The 17,127-nt window shown below is 38.3% G+C and overlaps 2 protein-coding genes across 2 annotated transcripts; one reads left to right on the top strand and one right to left on the bottom strand.

Annotated features, from left to right (window-relative positions):
- Window positions 1-9,639: 9,639 nt before the first annotated feature.
- Window positions 9,640-12,677, bottom strand: LOC146487602 (uncharacterized). The gene is made up of 5 exons (XM_085129917.1): window positions 12,623-12,677; window positions 12,030-12,142; window positions 11,683-11,765; window positions 10,263-10,339; window positions 9,640-9,780 (listed from the first exon to the last, which is right to left on the bottom strand). Exons 2-5 carry the CDS (start codon window positions 12,126-12,128, stop codon window positions 9,647-9,649), a joined length of 393 nt encoding a protein of 130 aa, XP_084986043.1. The 5' UTR covers window positions 12,129-12,142; window positions 12,623-12,677; the 3' UTR covers window positions 9,640-9,646.
- Window positions 12,678-14,733: 2,056 nt separating this feature from the next.
- Window positions 14,734-16,959, top strand: LOC146487603 (uncharacterized). The gene is made up of 4 exons (XM_085129148.1): window positions 14,734-15,187; window positions 15,505-15,728; window positions 16,021-16,253; window positions 16,742-16,959. The coding sequence occupies exons 1-4, from the start codon at window positions 15,005-15,007 to the stop codon at window positions 16,957-16,959; spliced, it is 858 nt and encodes a 285-aa protein (XP_084985274.1). The 5' UTR covers window positions 14,734-15,004.
- Window positions 16,960-17,127: the final 168 nt, after the last annotated feature.

Here is a 17,127-nt window from a genome sequence, read left to right on the forward strand (position 1 = left end):
GTTGTGGGCCATTAGAGATATTTGGGTACAAAAAAGCCGAATTTGAGGCTCTCGTGAAAATGTCTAAAACAGCCTGTTACTTCAGGTTCAGGCAAATAACGAAATCGAAGGTACCGATTGAAATTAAGCACTGTGTTACAAGCCTGGTTAGTGGGAAAGACAATTCAGTGGGTTTGATTTCCAGATCACAATTATATTTGTCTAACCACTCAATTGAGTTTGACTAATTAATATGCATAAATTTGTGCCAAAATGGCCATTTTTCAGGTTTTACCCATAACTCTGGTAAAATGGAATATTTTGACTTGTTGTTTTAACACATGAATATGTTTATGACACTCAATCGTTCTGCTAAGTTTGAGCCAAATGGGTGATTTGAGTATTATCACCTCCTGCCTGGTTGTATCATGGACAGACACTTAATAGCAAGTCAATTGATTCCAAAGTGAAGGCCCCTCAATCGCAAACCACGGCAACGTACTTCCCTTTCTGGCAAAGGTCCTTCATCTTCTTGGAGGAGGATGCCGACGGCATTCTTGTCACTAAAAAACATTTGCTGGTATTTTGGGCTGCTTGAAAAACAATGTTAATCTACTTGTTGGCACGATCCGATGGTATTCTATGGAAGTGGCTTCGTAATGAGTGGTAGCTTTAAAACTGTTCTTTTCAACTATATCCTTTAGTAACCAAAAGACAGAAATAAATGCATTAAATCAAAACCAAAACCAAAATCATCAAAACCAGTCAAACAACAACAATTTCCATCAGGCTGAGTGCAATCAATAATCCTGGCCAAAACTTTCGGGGCACTTGCCCGTTTTTTATTTTAAAACATGAAAATTCCTTTTTCCCCTCTCCCCTAAACAATGTTGAGCAAGGAGTCAGACATGGCTCGAAAATCTTGTACATTTTATCAGTCAGGAGTCAGACATGGCTCGAAAATCTTGTACATTGTATCAACTGCAACATTGTTTAGGGGGGACGGGGGAAATAAGTTTCTAAGATTCTTTTTAGGACCTTAAACTATCGATAGTTGAGTAATTTCACAACAAACTTGTAAAAAAACGTCAAGTTTCCCAAAACCAATTGGCCAGGATTAAAGCACTCTCTCACCAATAGGGTCATTAAACAGCTGATAAACCTCCCCATGCTGTCTTACCAGTACCTCACACCTGATATTAATTATTATTATTATTATTATTATTATTATTATTATTATTATTATTATTAATGACCTTGTTTCTGGAGCGGATGACACTGAGCTCACCCGAAGTCAGCGCTTGTAAAAGTTCATAATGATATTGTTTCTGCAATTGATAACCAGAGTTACTGCTACTTCTTGACCTGTCAGCAGCCTTTGACACTGTCGACCACAAGATTCTTTTGTGCAGACTTTCTTCTCGCTTTTGTATTTAAGGAAAAGCCCTCAGGTGGTTTCAATCCTACCTTGAAAATCCCAAGCAAGTAGTCAATGTGGAGGGATCTACATCATGTAGCAAAGATCTGCCATGTGGTGTCCCCCAAGGATCTGTGCTGGGGCCTATACTATATTTGTTGTACACATCCCTGCGTGGCGAGATTGTCAGAAATCATGGCTTGTCATATCATTTCTATGCTGACGACACACAGCTATAATGCTCCTTCAAGTTTCAAGATCAAGCGGTTTCAGTGTAGGCAATCGAATCTTGTGTAAATGACACTGATGCATGGATGCTTACAAACATGCTGAAGCTAAATAAAGATAAAACAGGGATCCCAGTGATTGGACCACAACACAAAGTCATTCCTCCCATTGAGGGTATTCACATGGCTGGTGAATACATCAAAGTCTCTAGTAACGCAAGAAATATAGCTTTAACTTTTGATACTCATATCAACTTGGAGAAACATGTTATGAACACCTGCAAACCAGCCTTCCATCATTTACGCAATATAGCAAAAATAAGGAAATGCCTCTCCCAGATGCTGAGTATCTAGTACACGCATTTATCTCATCAAAGCTGGATTTTTGTTATGCACTACTGTATGGCTTACCACAGTTGGTTCTCGATAAGCTACAATACGTACAAAACTGTGCAGCTAGGGTAGTTTCCAAGACTTGAAGCACAGACCATATTTCACTCGTTCTTTGTGCATTGCATTGGCTTCCAATCAGACAATGAATTACATACAAGATACTACTCCTCATGTACAAAGCACTGAATGGCATGGTACCAAAATATATAGTGGACCTCCTTCAATACTACACTCCGACTAGGCAACTACGATCATCTTTAAAACATTTGTTGGTAATACCAAAATAAAATCTCAAGTATTATGGAGACAGATCATTTCAAGTTGCTGCACCCAACCGCCATCACAAGGTCTGAGATCGTGACTTAGACAAGGTGCGTAGCCATATCAAATCTTTTCCACGGCTGGCATCACATTATTCTAGAAAGGAAAATAGCAAGAAGCATTTCCTAAAAGGTTTAAATGTACAGAGAATGTACAACCTTTATTTAGAGAAATATGAGCTAAGGGTGTTTCAGAATATGAACGATCTCACAACTGCGAGCATTGAGCAAGCAAACCCCCCCCCCCCCCCAAAAAAAAAGAAATTAAAGCCTAAGGTGACCTATTGACGCTACCTGCAGGTATTCAACACCGAGTTCAATTTCGGCTTTGAGAGGCCAAGATCAGATACCTGTGTTCGCAGTGAACAGTTGAACCTTAAAACCAGTGCCTCAGAGAATATGGCTACCATTGAAGAGGCTAAGGAGGAGCTTCGCCTCCATCAAAGTCAAGCCAATCAGGGGTACAAGAGGAAGGGAAATGATTGCGCAAGAGCAAAGAAAAGTTGGAAAAGAAAAAGGCGGATTGTACATGACGAGGTTACCTACAAGTCGGTTAATACCACTGACATGATCACTTTTGACCTTCAACAAAACGTACCAACTCCAAATTTAAAGCACAATGACATTTTCTATCTACACCAGCTTTGGACATAAAACTTTGGTATACATGATTGTGTCAGTGGCCAGGGTTATATGTTTATGTGGCATGAAGCCATGGCCAAACGGGGAAGCTCTGAAATAGCCTCCTGCTTATCCACCTTTTTCAAGCGGTACCGCACCAGGGCCCACGCATTTGTTAGCTATTCAGATGGGTGTGGTGGGCAAAACAAAAATTTAACTATCATTGGCCTTCTTAGCGAACTACACATTGCAGGGATTTATGAGGTTGTCGATAACCTCTACTTGGAAAGAGGTCATACCTTCTTACAAAATGATCAAGACTTTGCCATTATTGAGAAACGAAAAGCGTCTATGGAAGTGAACGTCCCTAGAGATTGGTTCGATATTGTTAGGGAGTCAAGTATCACCAAGCCTTTTCAAGGTGTTGAAATGGAACAAGATGAGTTTTTTGGCCATAAGGAGGCGATTGCTAGGACATCGAGAAGTAGTGCCATTACTTATATTCCTAACCGAAGCAGAACTCTTACTTATCAACGTTCATTTTTCATACGCGCGTGCCGTACATGGAACGTTCTTCCCACTGAGCTGCGCACAAGTCACCTCTCTTTAGCTTTATTCAAAACTTTGTTACTTCAATATTATAAAAAGGCTTTGAACTTGTACGACGCTGACGACATTAGAACTTGGAGAACAATCTGTCCTAGGTGTAACACAGCGAGGTCTCTCCTATGCTCGCCAATGTGCTGCTTCTAGCAATTTGGTCTCCCGCCTTGTCTCCTCTAGTTTTATGCTTACATATTAGTAGTTTTAGTTATTAAGCATTTTTTTTTATATAAATAATTAACAAGGGATCCGCTGTAATTGGCTACGCTGTAGTGGTTTCCCTGCCTAACTATTATATCTTTGGTATTTTCTTTTTTTGTTTCTATTGTTTGTTTCCATTCTGTTTCTATTTTAGTTAGGCGAAGCTAAATAAATAAATAAATAAATAAATAAATAGATACGCATTAAAGATGAAGGACGTGAACAACCAGAAAGTTCTCCTCAGGGAAATTCATTGGCTTAACTTCTGCTGGGGTAAAGAGAAGACAGCAGAAGGGAATGCTGCCATTGTGCATCACCCAAATGAGGTGTTGATGTGAAATTCTTTTTCGAGGCCTTTACCTGTATTTTCCAGAGGTTGGCAGCTGAAAGCCTCCTTGACAAACTGAGATCACTGAAGAAACGCATCACGAAAGGGCAGACCACAATCACCTGCTGAAGAGAATAGCTAAGCACACTAGGGAGGGCAACAACAGTGACCTCAATTATGAGCGGTTTGATGAAGCCATGCAGAACCCCATGACAGGACTCACCAATGCTGCCTTAAACGGTTCACGGAAAGAATCAGTTCCTGATGCCGAGAAGCTGCTGTCCTTCTACGTGGCAAAATTCCTCAGGGCCAAAAACTACGATGCAGAAGCTGAGTATGTTGAAACAGTTGCTACGTGGCACGAGGCATCAGATGGGCGTGGTCTCAGTCAGCTACAGAGATGTCGACGGAACTATGGTATGCTAAACTACATCTTGGACGAATGGATACCTTGGCATCGGGATGTCTATGACCTGTCTTTACTGGACATAAACAAGTACGTTTTGTTGTGGAATTTTTTTTTTGACTACTATTACCAGTTACTTTGTGTTTTTAAGTTTTGACAGTGTTAAGAATGTCTCTTTTTCATTAAAAAATTCGCAAAGAAGCATGTGTTAAAAAATGCCTTCCAGCGGTTTTATGGATGCCTGATAAACAGAAGTAAGACAAATTCATGTTTTTAAAATGAAATGCCTTGTATCTTGAGTTCAGCTGAGATAAGCAAACTGGCAGCGATTGTAAATATGATTATCATAGGGAGAGTCACACTCCAAGAAGGGACAGAAGATGTTTTTCCACTAAGGCAAGTTCGTGTGTTTAAAATGAAGTGCCTGAAATGACTGAAATACTCAGTGACGCCTAAACACATACCGACTGAGGCTATTGTATCTAGTGTTGAGGCAGTTCTGTCTCGTCAGAGAAAACTATCAGAATCGGCCAAGGATAACATCAGAAGTAGAATTGCTTCTACTATACAATCATCCTCCTTAACTGACAGTAACTTGACTAAAGACGAACGACAAGCACTGAAACGACTGAAATCTGACGAAAACATCGTCATACTCCCCGCTGACAAAGGACGAGTGACTGTTGTTATGGACAAGACAGACTACTACAACAAAACGGACACTCTAGTTAGCGACAAACAGACATACGAAGAACTGAAACGAGACCCGACGCCATCACTTCAACATAAACTTAACAGTAAACTACTTGACCTTAAGAAAACTGACGTTATTGACATACAATGTTACAACAGACTGAGGTGCCGCGTACCGCAACCACCTAAACTCTACGGACTACCAAAACTACACAAACCTAACATACCCATGCGACCCATAGTCTCATTCTATGGGTCCCCGACTTACGAACTATCCAAATACTTGACTACTATACTGAAACCATTGACAAACGAATCCCGACGCAAACTACAGTCTAACGAGACCTTTATTGACGCTATCAAGATAGTACAAATACCTGACGACTACAAACTTGTGTCTTTTGATGTGTATTCCACTTCAACTGGCTCTAGGCTGTACTGCTGCTGCCATCGAGAACTCCACGACAAAACTGCCACTGCCTACAGATGACTTAGTGGACTTACTGAACCTCTGCTTAACGTCTCCGACTTCCAGTACAACGGAAAGCACTACAAACAGTTACACGGAACACCTATGGGCTCACCAGTTTCTGTAGCTGTAGCAGAAATTGTCATGCAGAACATCAAGGAACAAGCCCTAGCAACCTACAAACGGACACTACCGCTCTGGTTACGGTACATAGACGACACCTTTACAGCAGTACACAAAGACGAAATCGACGATTTTCACGAACACCTTAACAGACAGAATGCTGACATACAGTTTACTAAGGAAATCGAAGAAAATGGTAAAATACCTTTTCTGGACTGCTTAGTTACCCGTAACAACAACGACAACAAACTAATTACTACGGTTTACAGGAAACCAACACATACTGACAGACTACTGGACCAGTCATCCTACAACCCTACTTCTCACAAAGCAACGACTATACAGACCTTAACAAGGCGAGCACATCTGGTTTGTGACTCACCTGACAGACTCGCAGACGAAAACAACTACTTAGACAACGTTTTCAACAAGAACAACTATAACAAGGACTTTGTTAGACGTCAAGAACACTGAACCTAACGTCACAAACAACGACGCGACTCCCGTAACTACTGTAACTATACCTTACGTGAGGGGCACTTCTGAGACTATCGCACAGATTCTACAACCCTACAATATCCGTGTAGCTCACAAACCTATAAGCACTTTACGCAACTACTGATGAAAGTAAAGGACGAAGACGAACCGAACCGCAGACAGGGAGCAGTTTACAAGATCAAATGCTGCGACTGCCAGGCAACTTATATTGGTGAGACCGGCAGAAATTTAAACGTACGACTGACTGAACACAAACGAGCAACCAGAAATGGTGATATCAACGATCACATTGCTGAGCACCATTTACAAACGAACCACAGAATCGACTGGGACTGTGCCAAGTGCATTACCTACAGTACAAATTACTATCAACGACTCACGCTGGTTTACTAACTTAGAACAAACGCCACGCGACCGTTGCCTACAACTACCTTCACCATACAAACGACTTATTGACAACAACAATGAAACAGACAAACAATAGACATTTTACTAACAATAGATCCACAGACTTTTTGACTAACAAAAGACAGATCGAAACATACCAATCACTTTTTACAATCTTCACAGCCAATAACATCACCGCTAACTGACAAACCACCAATAACATCTGGACTTCGTTGACCAATCAGGTTAACAACCAGAGACATATATACCACCTACTGACGTTCCACAATTCACTTGACTCTGAAGATGACTTCCGCTCAGGTTGTCGAAACATCAGTCAAAGTCACCACAAACAGTCCTTCTCAGGACTACACTCACCCGGATGATCATAATTTACGTACTTATGACATGACTCCTGGGTTCAAACCATTTACAATACGAACAATATCTCTTCTATAGGATCGAGAAGAGGGCTTATCCAGGTTTATTGAATAAATTAATATGTCAATTTGTGACTACACTGAAAAAAAGGCAACCCGGGTAACATGTTCGTAGCTATTAAACTTATGGCGATAGCTTATTACAGCTTATAGCCCGTATACTAGGTGGCACACTAGCTGTCATGTAACATGCATTGTCCATGGGTGTGGTCCATGTATGCATAGAATTGGTGTTATTTCTTGATGGAAATGTATGTTTATTTGAAGTTGAGTTGTACTTTTTAGAGATATTAATTAGTATTTCTTTTTAAAGGTGAAAGCCATTTATTAATTCTGGGCATTCAGAATAAAGATTTCTTACATGTACATCTACATTTTCTGGCGATCATGCAAGTTCTCTAAGTTGTTTTTAGAGTGGCATAAAATGAGGAAGAAATATATACCATTACAGCAGTAAACTGGTTTTTGTCATCATCCCCACTTCCTCCTTATTTACAGGTTAATTAAAAACAAAATTAATAAATTACCAGTAAAAAGGATTTGCTTTGTTAATCATAATTATTAGCAGTCACTGTCACTATTGTTTATTTTGAAAAATACAATCTTTATATTAACAAGTGTAAACTGGGTTTTCAGAAATGCAGAGCATACTGGTTTCATTAAACTTAGATCTAACATACCAATCCCCTGGTCACTGACATCACTGGCATCAACACCAGTATCCTGTTCTGCATTCTAAAACAAGGAATATCAGAAATAGAAAATTTAGCCAATCACACGTATAATGGAGGTATATAGCAGCAGACATTTCTCAACAATTGGTAGTTTATAGTGCATGGTGGCTAGTATCATGGCTAGTTTTATCACACTTAAGGTTTATTTAAGGTTCTATTTGAAACATTGTCTTTATGAGTAGGGGTATTTTATTTCAAAAATGTCAGTTGACTGGCTGCTGCTCAATCCAGTACCCTCATCACAATGAGAATCAAGTTTTGCAAGGTTTAATCACGTGACAAGAGGTAAAAAGGTATAAAAATGGATATGGAATTTTTCTACCTCCAACACAAGAATCAAATTTATTTTCTGTTGCTATCTTTAAGTTTATTCCTATCAGGATGAGATGGTTTTGGCATTTAAAAAATTATATATACTCATGTATGTGAAAGCAACAGTGGCCTGGCTTTTCTGGCAAAGTAATAAAATAGAAAAAAGATTTATGAATGTACAATAAGATTATGGAATGGATGTTGTTTTAAAACAACAATAAGTATAACGAATGGAGAGTACATTGTATGTAGCACCTAGGCTTTTTGCTACTCTCCCCAGATGGGATGCTAGTCCATCCCATTCTTATAATTTCTACAACTGGGTGGAGGGAGAGAATGCAGAGCTAATGTTGTCATTACGGGTCAACATCATGACTGGTATGCCATCTCCATTGTGCCTCCACACAAGACAGAGTATATATTGCATTAACATTGCGGCGTTTACCTTCCTGTCATTTAACAAAGATTTTCGGAACTCCTCATCTTGTTTCTTTCTCATGTTCTTTCTCTCCCTGACAAAATGGATGTTTCATTTTACAGAAGATGTAATTAACGAAGACTCAGTTTCATTAAATGATTAAGTTTGGTACTTCAACTTACTAAACGTTTATCAAAGGGTGGGAGAAGATGAATACATGAACATATTAACCTCGTAGAAGCCCTGCCAAGTTCTGACCATACTGTACAATTGCAGTACACCAGAGTTTACACATTATTGAAAGTAGATAAGGGATAGGCGAGAGAAGAGGAGTAACAAACTAACAGCTTATAGAAGATGTGATATGTTCTGAACATATTACACAATTTATCATGTATGTTGGCATCTCCAGAATGTAAACACTCATTTTTGTTGGTGATGCCACAAATCTTACAGTGCAACAACTTCAACCGGGGCCACCCAAGGTTTTTCAACCAATCACAAGCCGGTTCGTTAGCAAAGAATTTCGACTTTGTGGTTTTAAAAGCCAATCAGATTCATTCATAAATTTGGGAATTCCTAAATTTTGGTGGGAACAGACGCGACAGATCCTAAAATACACTTATCCTGAAGTGACGGCGACCCAACTTCGGGATTTACTGGCCAGTCCAAATTTATAAACAATATTTGAAAACAAGAAATGGCCTTTATTCCAACCAACAAACTTCATAAAAATACGGAAGCCGAAAAACGTGGATCTAAAGGGCAATTCGCAACGAATACAATTATCCAATTTCACATCTGTTTGTAGAGCTTCGCTACTATATTGCTGTAAATACGGCTGATAAATTGTCAGTCAAACTTTTCCCAGCGACCAAATATTCGCCCGTTTAAAGTTAAAGTTAAACAGACATTTGAACACAACACCTGGGAATTGTGTATTCCCCCCGATCACATGTAAACTGTAAACTCAACATTTCAACATAACATAATGCAGTATAAATGATGCGGTCTTGCATTTACACTAGTAAGAAAGAGGAGACCTTTTTCATGTTCCAGTTGCTAAATTCTATGCAGCTAAATACTTAAAACACATTCTACTTCCACATTTAACTTACTGGAATAGCGCTCAACCAGGACTGGTCGTGCACATGCTGGTGCCAGGACAAAAATGTCCGTTTTCTGGCTGTTTGAACCAAATTTATCAGTCACTGCAAAAGATAAAAATTGTCACCAAAAGTATGTAAATGTAAAACTCAAGTATCATTCCAAAGCAAAATGATCTCCTTTTAAAAACATTTTTACTAGTAACTGAAGTATTCTAAAAAATAAACATGGATGGATGATATTGCTGATTTACTCCCATTGATAAATTTTAGGACACTGAATTTTGTTCTGCTAGGGAATATGCTTTCAATGTGACCATATAAGAGACTGCCAAGGAATGTCCATAATCTAACTACTTGTGATGTACGGCTGCCTCTACCCAGAAATATTCCCTGTTCGTACTAATTTCTATGGGTAAGCTGGTTGTGGCGGTGAAGGGAGGGAAAGAATAGTTCAGTGATGGAGATGTGGTAAGGAATCATACGAATTCTCCATTCCAATTATAAAGACTTTAGGCATGTAATTTAATTAACAATATAACTGTACAAGGACAAGTAAATTCATCTCGACTATATGTAAATGTATCCTTGCCTAGCACTTTTTGTGCCTGATTTGGCAATCCAAAGGTAGACTTCTTTTGCATTTCCCAACAAACTCAGAAGTCTACAAAGTGTAAATAGAAAAAACCACGAAACAAGAAACACTGCCATGTGAAATCATGTTATCTAGGGGGAAGGCAATTGCATCATGTGCCCAGGCCCAGAGATTAAACTCACTTCTATCTGAAATAAAAAATTATGTTTAGTATTACTGTTACTAAGGAAAACATACTAAGAGTGTCAGAAAACTAATAAACATTCCTAAACAGTCCTTGTTAGCCTACATGTATTGTATAGAACAAGGGCACCAGACAGTTTGTTTTCTTCCAGTTTGTTTTCTTGACAGAGATACTAATGATTATTTAATGATTTAATTATTTATGTATTTTATAATTAATATATTATTAGTATCTGTTCATCAAGATCAAAATCACCTCATTAAGACAGTTTTCATATTAAATGTAGCAGCTATATAGTAATGTATTCATTATCATCTTCTGCTATGAGCTTGACCCTCTCATTAACTTCGATGCGTTTAGCATCGACGTTGATATCTTCTCTGTAGACTATACCCGAGAGACCAATGCTTGAGTTAGGAAACTTGCTCTTCACCTTCAATACAAGGCTCTTGAAATGAAAATCTACGGTGGCAAACACACATTGATAAATTATCTAAAAAGATTGCTTCCGGAATAGGAGCAATAAAAAGAATTAGACCTTTTGTCCCTCCACCTACCCTTCATTATATATACAACGCATTAATTCAATCTCATTTCGATTATTGCAATCTTGTCTGGGGTAATTGTGGTAAAACATTATTTGACAGGCTACAGAAGCTTCAGAACCGTGCCGCTCGCGTTTTAACCTTCTCTAGCTATGATGCTGATGCTAACCGTTTAATTAGACAACTTGATTGGAAAGATTTGAGCACTCAATTTCAAATACAGAAATCCATAATGGTATACAAGTCTCTAAATGGTCTTGTTCCTGAATATTTATCATCTAAATTTGTTAAACGAAATGAAACGCGTTACTCCCTGAGGGACTCTGTTAACAAACTATTTGTCCCGTTTCCGCGAACTAATTTCATGAAAAACAGCTTTTCTTATAGCGGAGCAGTTCTCTGGAACAGCCTACCCTGTCATGTGAGAGAAGCTGAATCTCTTAGTCAATTTAAAAGATTAGTTAATATTCATTTTTAATGTTACACACGGCATTCATGAAAAACAGGTTTTAGTTAGATTAGTTGTAGTCAGGTTTTGAATTTTGTTTAGGATAGTTAGGTTATTTCTAATTTTTATACTCCTGATGGATTTTACCGTGTTTAAATAAAGATTTATTGATTATTATTGATGTTAAGTCTATCAAAGAAACTTAATGCAAAGAGTCTGCATGCACTGAATTTACCTTCGCACAGGGTTGAGGTCATCTCCCTCTTTGAGCACGACACAGACCATCATGCATTCGTCAGCCTTCCCTTGCTGGCACATCTGTTTATAATTTGTAAACAAGTACGAAAAAAGGTTAAACAATCCAATGTTACATGTGATTTAAACACTTCTATTTAATGGCTGCCTATGCTGTTTGGAAGTGTGGGCCTACAATTAATAGACCTATATGTGTAGCCTTACACTCACTGAGTCAGAAAGATGTATGATATTACCCATTACATAATGTACTGGTATTGAACCATGCATATAGCTAAACTCATATGACAAACGCAGACATTTATAGTGGAGTATTATTACACAAACCTCGTCAAATGAGAGATTCAACAACACTGGCAAAGGTTTGTAAACATTGCCATCCATTAGTTCCCTTTCACACATGATAACTTCCTGGACTCTGTCCATTTTACTGAGTGACACTGGAGCAGATAACCAACATTGAGAACCATGTTATACATGTATAAACCATTACCATTGACGCTATAAAACACATATTCACCCAATCTGTTGAAAGTTTTTTCATATCTCTCAGACCAAGCTTAAGTGAACATTGGCATAACATGGTTAACCCAACTTAACTCATTCCAAACTCTTTCCTCTTAAGTTAAAGTTCGCCAGCCAGGGACGGCAACCAGAAGTCGAATGTTTCCTTTCTTTTGGCGCATTTTTGCTCCTCATAACAAACGGGAAAAGCTCTTGTTGGAGGTCTGTAACTTGACATTACGGCTTAAGCTCCCTACAATCAGGCGTAGGACATTAAAAACTAATGTAGTAGCTGATTATTACAAAATTATTCCTATTTTCGTATTTAGATCTATGAATTAATTAGTATTCTCCTTCCTCATCTTATTAATCATTGTTTTCTAATATTTAATCTATACCTTTTAAATTTAACATACATTTTCCTTTTGTTACATCTGTGATGCCAAGTGGACTAGGGTCCTCTTCCAACACCCCAGCTAAAAGTTGATTGGATTTAAACGATGAATAACTGGAACTTTTACTGGAACTGGAACTTAGTTTGAATAAAAACATAATGAAATAGTGTACTATTTGAAAGGAATGTATGATTTCAAGTGTACACATGTTTGAGTCTAATTTTGCTTACCTTTACATGTTTCAGGAGGTTCTTTAATAGCTGAGGGATGATCTACACAGTATGCTGAAAGAGAAAACAACGACAGTTAGAAAAAATAAGTACTGCATTCATTCGATTAACGGCGCTGAGTGCTTATTTAATTATGTGCCCACGAGGGTGGATGCTTATTCAGGGGGTGAATAAGCAAGCCAGGACATTTTTAGAGAATAGGAGAAAAGGGATATAAAAAGTTTAGTTATAAAGTACAAAAGCTAACATGGGCAATTAATCGAATAACTACGGTATTTTTAGTTCATGTCATTAAATAGAATTGTTTCCATTCCTATACTAACCATACATGTGCATGTTCTACTGAAATGTAACCATTGGGCAGGTATTACTTTCAACAATCTCCAATTATTAATTAGCACACCTTGATTTTAACCTTAATTTCAACCACTTGCACAGAGAAACCTTATTTAAGTACAAATAACCCTGTACCAAAACACTTGCAATTAAATAACACAAGATACCTGGCTCAATCTCGACAATACTGACACCCAATGGACTGTGAAGCAAATCATTATCTGTTGATATTACCAGAAAACAACAATCAAAACGACTACGTATTTAAGTTTTCCAAAAGGCAAAATATAGCATTTATAACAGCCTTAGAGAAATAGTCAAAACCATTATCCTGAGACAGAGACCCCAACCTGAGCTCACTCTTCTTTTCTGGCTTTTCCCTTACAACCCCCACTATATCAGGAGTCACGGAAAGTGAAAAAAAGATCCAAATTTCCTTGACATTTTTACTAGTAATACAAGATCCTAAAATCGGATATTCGGTACATCGGAAATGAAAGAAATTTTGATGCAAAGAATCATTTATTTAAAGTGCCTATGAACCGAAAATTGTTTCCATTTAGTTTTAAAGTTTACCTTCAAAAATACAGGTTACCAAAGTTTGAGAACTGTAGACTTAAAAATGACGATTTTACAAGCCTTTAAAGTCGTACTATTTTACTCTCAAAAATGGTATTTGAATCGCGCGGCCAAAATACCACATGATATCAACCTCTGACGTCACTTTGTTGCCAAATTCGTTCCCGCAATATGGAGGAAAAGAAGCAGCGAGGGCGGTATTGCGTTGCTGGTACGCCAAACCAGCAAAGCTGCCAAAACAGATCGTTTACCACGGGTAGACGAATGTACCAATTTCCTGCTGATCCAGCTGTGAGGGCCAAATGATCCAGTTTGTCCATAGACATAGGCATGATTTCAAGAACCCGACGTCAAAATACACTTCACTCTGTTCGGCTCATTTCGAGGATTCGTGTTATGAACGCAGTTTATCCGTTCTAAGCAGCATGGAGGCTGCAGGGATGAAAGTAAAGTATTGCCTGAAAAAGGACGCGATCCCAACGAGGGATACTACCACTCTACCAGGTCGAGAAGAACTTAGCAAGCGAAGTAAATGACAGGTGAGACAAGTTTTATGCTTCTGTTTTTACACCTCATGGTCATTGTTTCATGACCTTCTCTCCGATCGCCGTCGCCGATATTGTTGCGAGAATGGTTTTTGTTTTGATAAATGATTCTGACTTAAACATTGTAAGAATTAATTCCCAAAATGATGCTTATACAACCAATACAGGTTTTTTAATCTTTATACATGTGTAAACTTAAGCTTCACTCAAATAATCGATGTTGTGAAATTACATGCATAATAATAGTTTGATTTTCCTCGTGGTTTTGGTGAAGGTGAAGGTTTATTATAGGGTATTTATTTTGAAGAAAGGACTTAGAATGTAAGTCTTACATAGTGATACATGTACTTCTGCGTTTAAACAGATGAAATTTTCAGAATCAATTTTTAATCCACGATTTGCGAATACATGTATGACATTACAAACTATTCGTTGTATTTCTTTTAGCTGAAACATGATGACTACAGCCTGTGTGTGTATCAAGCAGACCAGAAAAACGAAGAAAAGTAACATCCCCAGAGCGTAGTACATGCACCACACCACTGTGTCCCGAGAGTACAACAGCACCACGTTCTGAGGGCACTGTAGTATCATGTTCAGAGAGACAAGAGTTGCATTTCTCAACCCCCTCTCAAGGTGTGGAATGTGAAGATACCCATTCAAACGTTGATGATGAGATACCCATTAGCACACCATCATCGTCTAATTTTGTGATGGGTATATCGACTAGAGTTGCAAGCACACCACTTTCATCAGCCCAAAGCTGTAAAGGGTGTGCCAATTATCAATCAAGGTGCCACAATTTAAGGAGAGTGAATGGTCGGCTGAAATCAAAAGTGTCCAATTTGCAAATGGAAGTGTCCAGTCTGAAGAAGAGCATCAAAGAGCTAGAACATGTGAGTTTTGGTGAACTTTTGCCTCAGTTTTACTTGTTGTTTTTTTTAAGAAGCCAAGTAGGATGTACATGTAATACTACAAGTGCTAGTACAGTGTACTATTCCTATGACAACGGCCACTACCACCGAGTGCTGTCACTGCTACTGCTACTATTACTACAATGGAACAATTGAAAGAACACGAGAACATGTTTCATATCTTAGACACATATCCTTTATATGAAATCTAACTACTGGGTAGTTCCCTCAAACAATGTACACTAAGATAAAGAAACTGCCCCCTGCAACTGATATATCTTGTTTTGTTTTAGTTGTAGTACATGCCAGACAATGAACTTGAAACAGATAATGAAACTGAAGAACAGGAAAGTCCCAGACCAAATAACTCAGCAGAAAACTATGTCTGGACCAGTACTGGAACAGAATCTGAAGATGAGGGCAGCAATGGGGAGGACGATTGGCACCCAGCTGGGGAAACAACAGAGGAGGAGAGTGGTACTGAGGATCAGGAGGACATTTCGGAAAATCAAAATCACATCTAGTAAGAGTGCTGTGATTTTAATATTGTATTTGATCCTTATACCCCAAAGCAAATAGTCTTCTTTGTTTTGAATTAAAAATATCAATTGGATAATAATAAAAGGTCTTTGATAGTTCAGTTCATAACAATGCGTAAATACCTTATTTTGCAAATTCCCTCTCATGCTAATTTGTTCCGTATGAATATTATCTATATTTATATACCTGTATTATTATTATTACAATTATGCTGATTATTATTGATTTTCAGTAATGTGGCATAGGCTATTTTCTTATTGCAATTTTTTTTTCAGCATTGATCCAAATGCCTCAGACTACTTCTACAACCAGCCAAAATTTATTGTATTTTATGAGATGCTCTTGAAGATTTTCCTGCTATCCTGCTTCAACTGCAAAGCAGCAAATCCCCGAGTTAGCATGCGACAAAATGGCACAATGGTGACAGTAAAGCAACAGTGCTCAAAATGTATTAAGTACTATGTGTGGAATTCACAAAGTTACATGCCACATGGAAAATACCCAGCAGGTAATTAAAGGGATTGTGTACTTCCTTAAAATATCCATACACAGTACTCCCCCAATGGAGGGCAATTTTTGTAAGTATTCCCGCCCATATGGAAATTCCAATACAACTCCACACATTTCTTCCAATGTTTGGTTTTGACAACCCACACCCCCAGGAATTCCTGTTCTTTATATTTGGGGAGGGGAGATTGTAACTACACATTATTACTTTTTCTAGATATTTTCAGTCATTGTCATCATCATCATTGTCATCTTTATTATTATTATTATTATTATTATTATTATTATTATTATTATTATTAATGACCTTGTTTCTGGAGCGGATGACACTGAGCTCACCCGAAGTCAGCGCTTGTAAAAGTTCATAATGATATTGTTTCTGCAATTGATAACCAGAGTTACTGCCACTTCTTGACCTGTCAGCAGCCTTTGACACTGTCGACCACAAGATTCTTTTGTGCAGACTTTCTTCTCCCTTTTGTATTTAAGGAAAAGCCCTCAGGTGGTTTCAATCCTACCTTGAAAATCCCAAGCAAGTAGTCAATGTGGAGGGATCTACATCATGTAGCAAAGATCTGCCATGTGGTGTCCCCCAAGGATCTGTGCTGGGGCCTATACTATATTTGTTGTACACATCCCTGCGTGGCGAGATTGTCAGAAATCATGGCTTGTCATATCATTTCTATGCTGACGACACACAGCTATAATGCTCCTTCAAGTTTCAAGATCAAGCGGTTTCAGTGTAGGAAATCGAATCTTGTTTAAATGACACTGATGCATGGATGCTTACAAACATGCTGAAGCTAAATAAAGATAAAACAGGGATCCCAGTGATTGGACCACAACACAAAGTCATCCCTCCTATTGAGGGTATT

This window comes from Pavona decussata, unplaced genomic scaffold, assembly GCF_977016875.1.
Source record: "Pavona decussata unplaced genomic scaffold, jaPavDecu1.1 SCAFFOLD_14, whole genome shotgun sequence".
Lineage (NCBI taxonomy): Eukaryota > Metazoa > Cnidaria > Anthozoa > Scleractinia > Agariciidae > Pavona > Pavona decussata.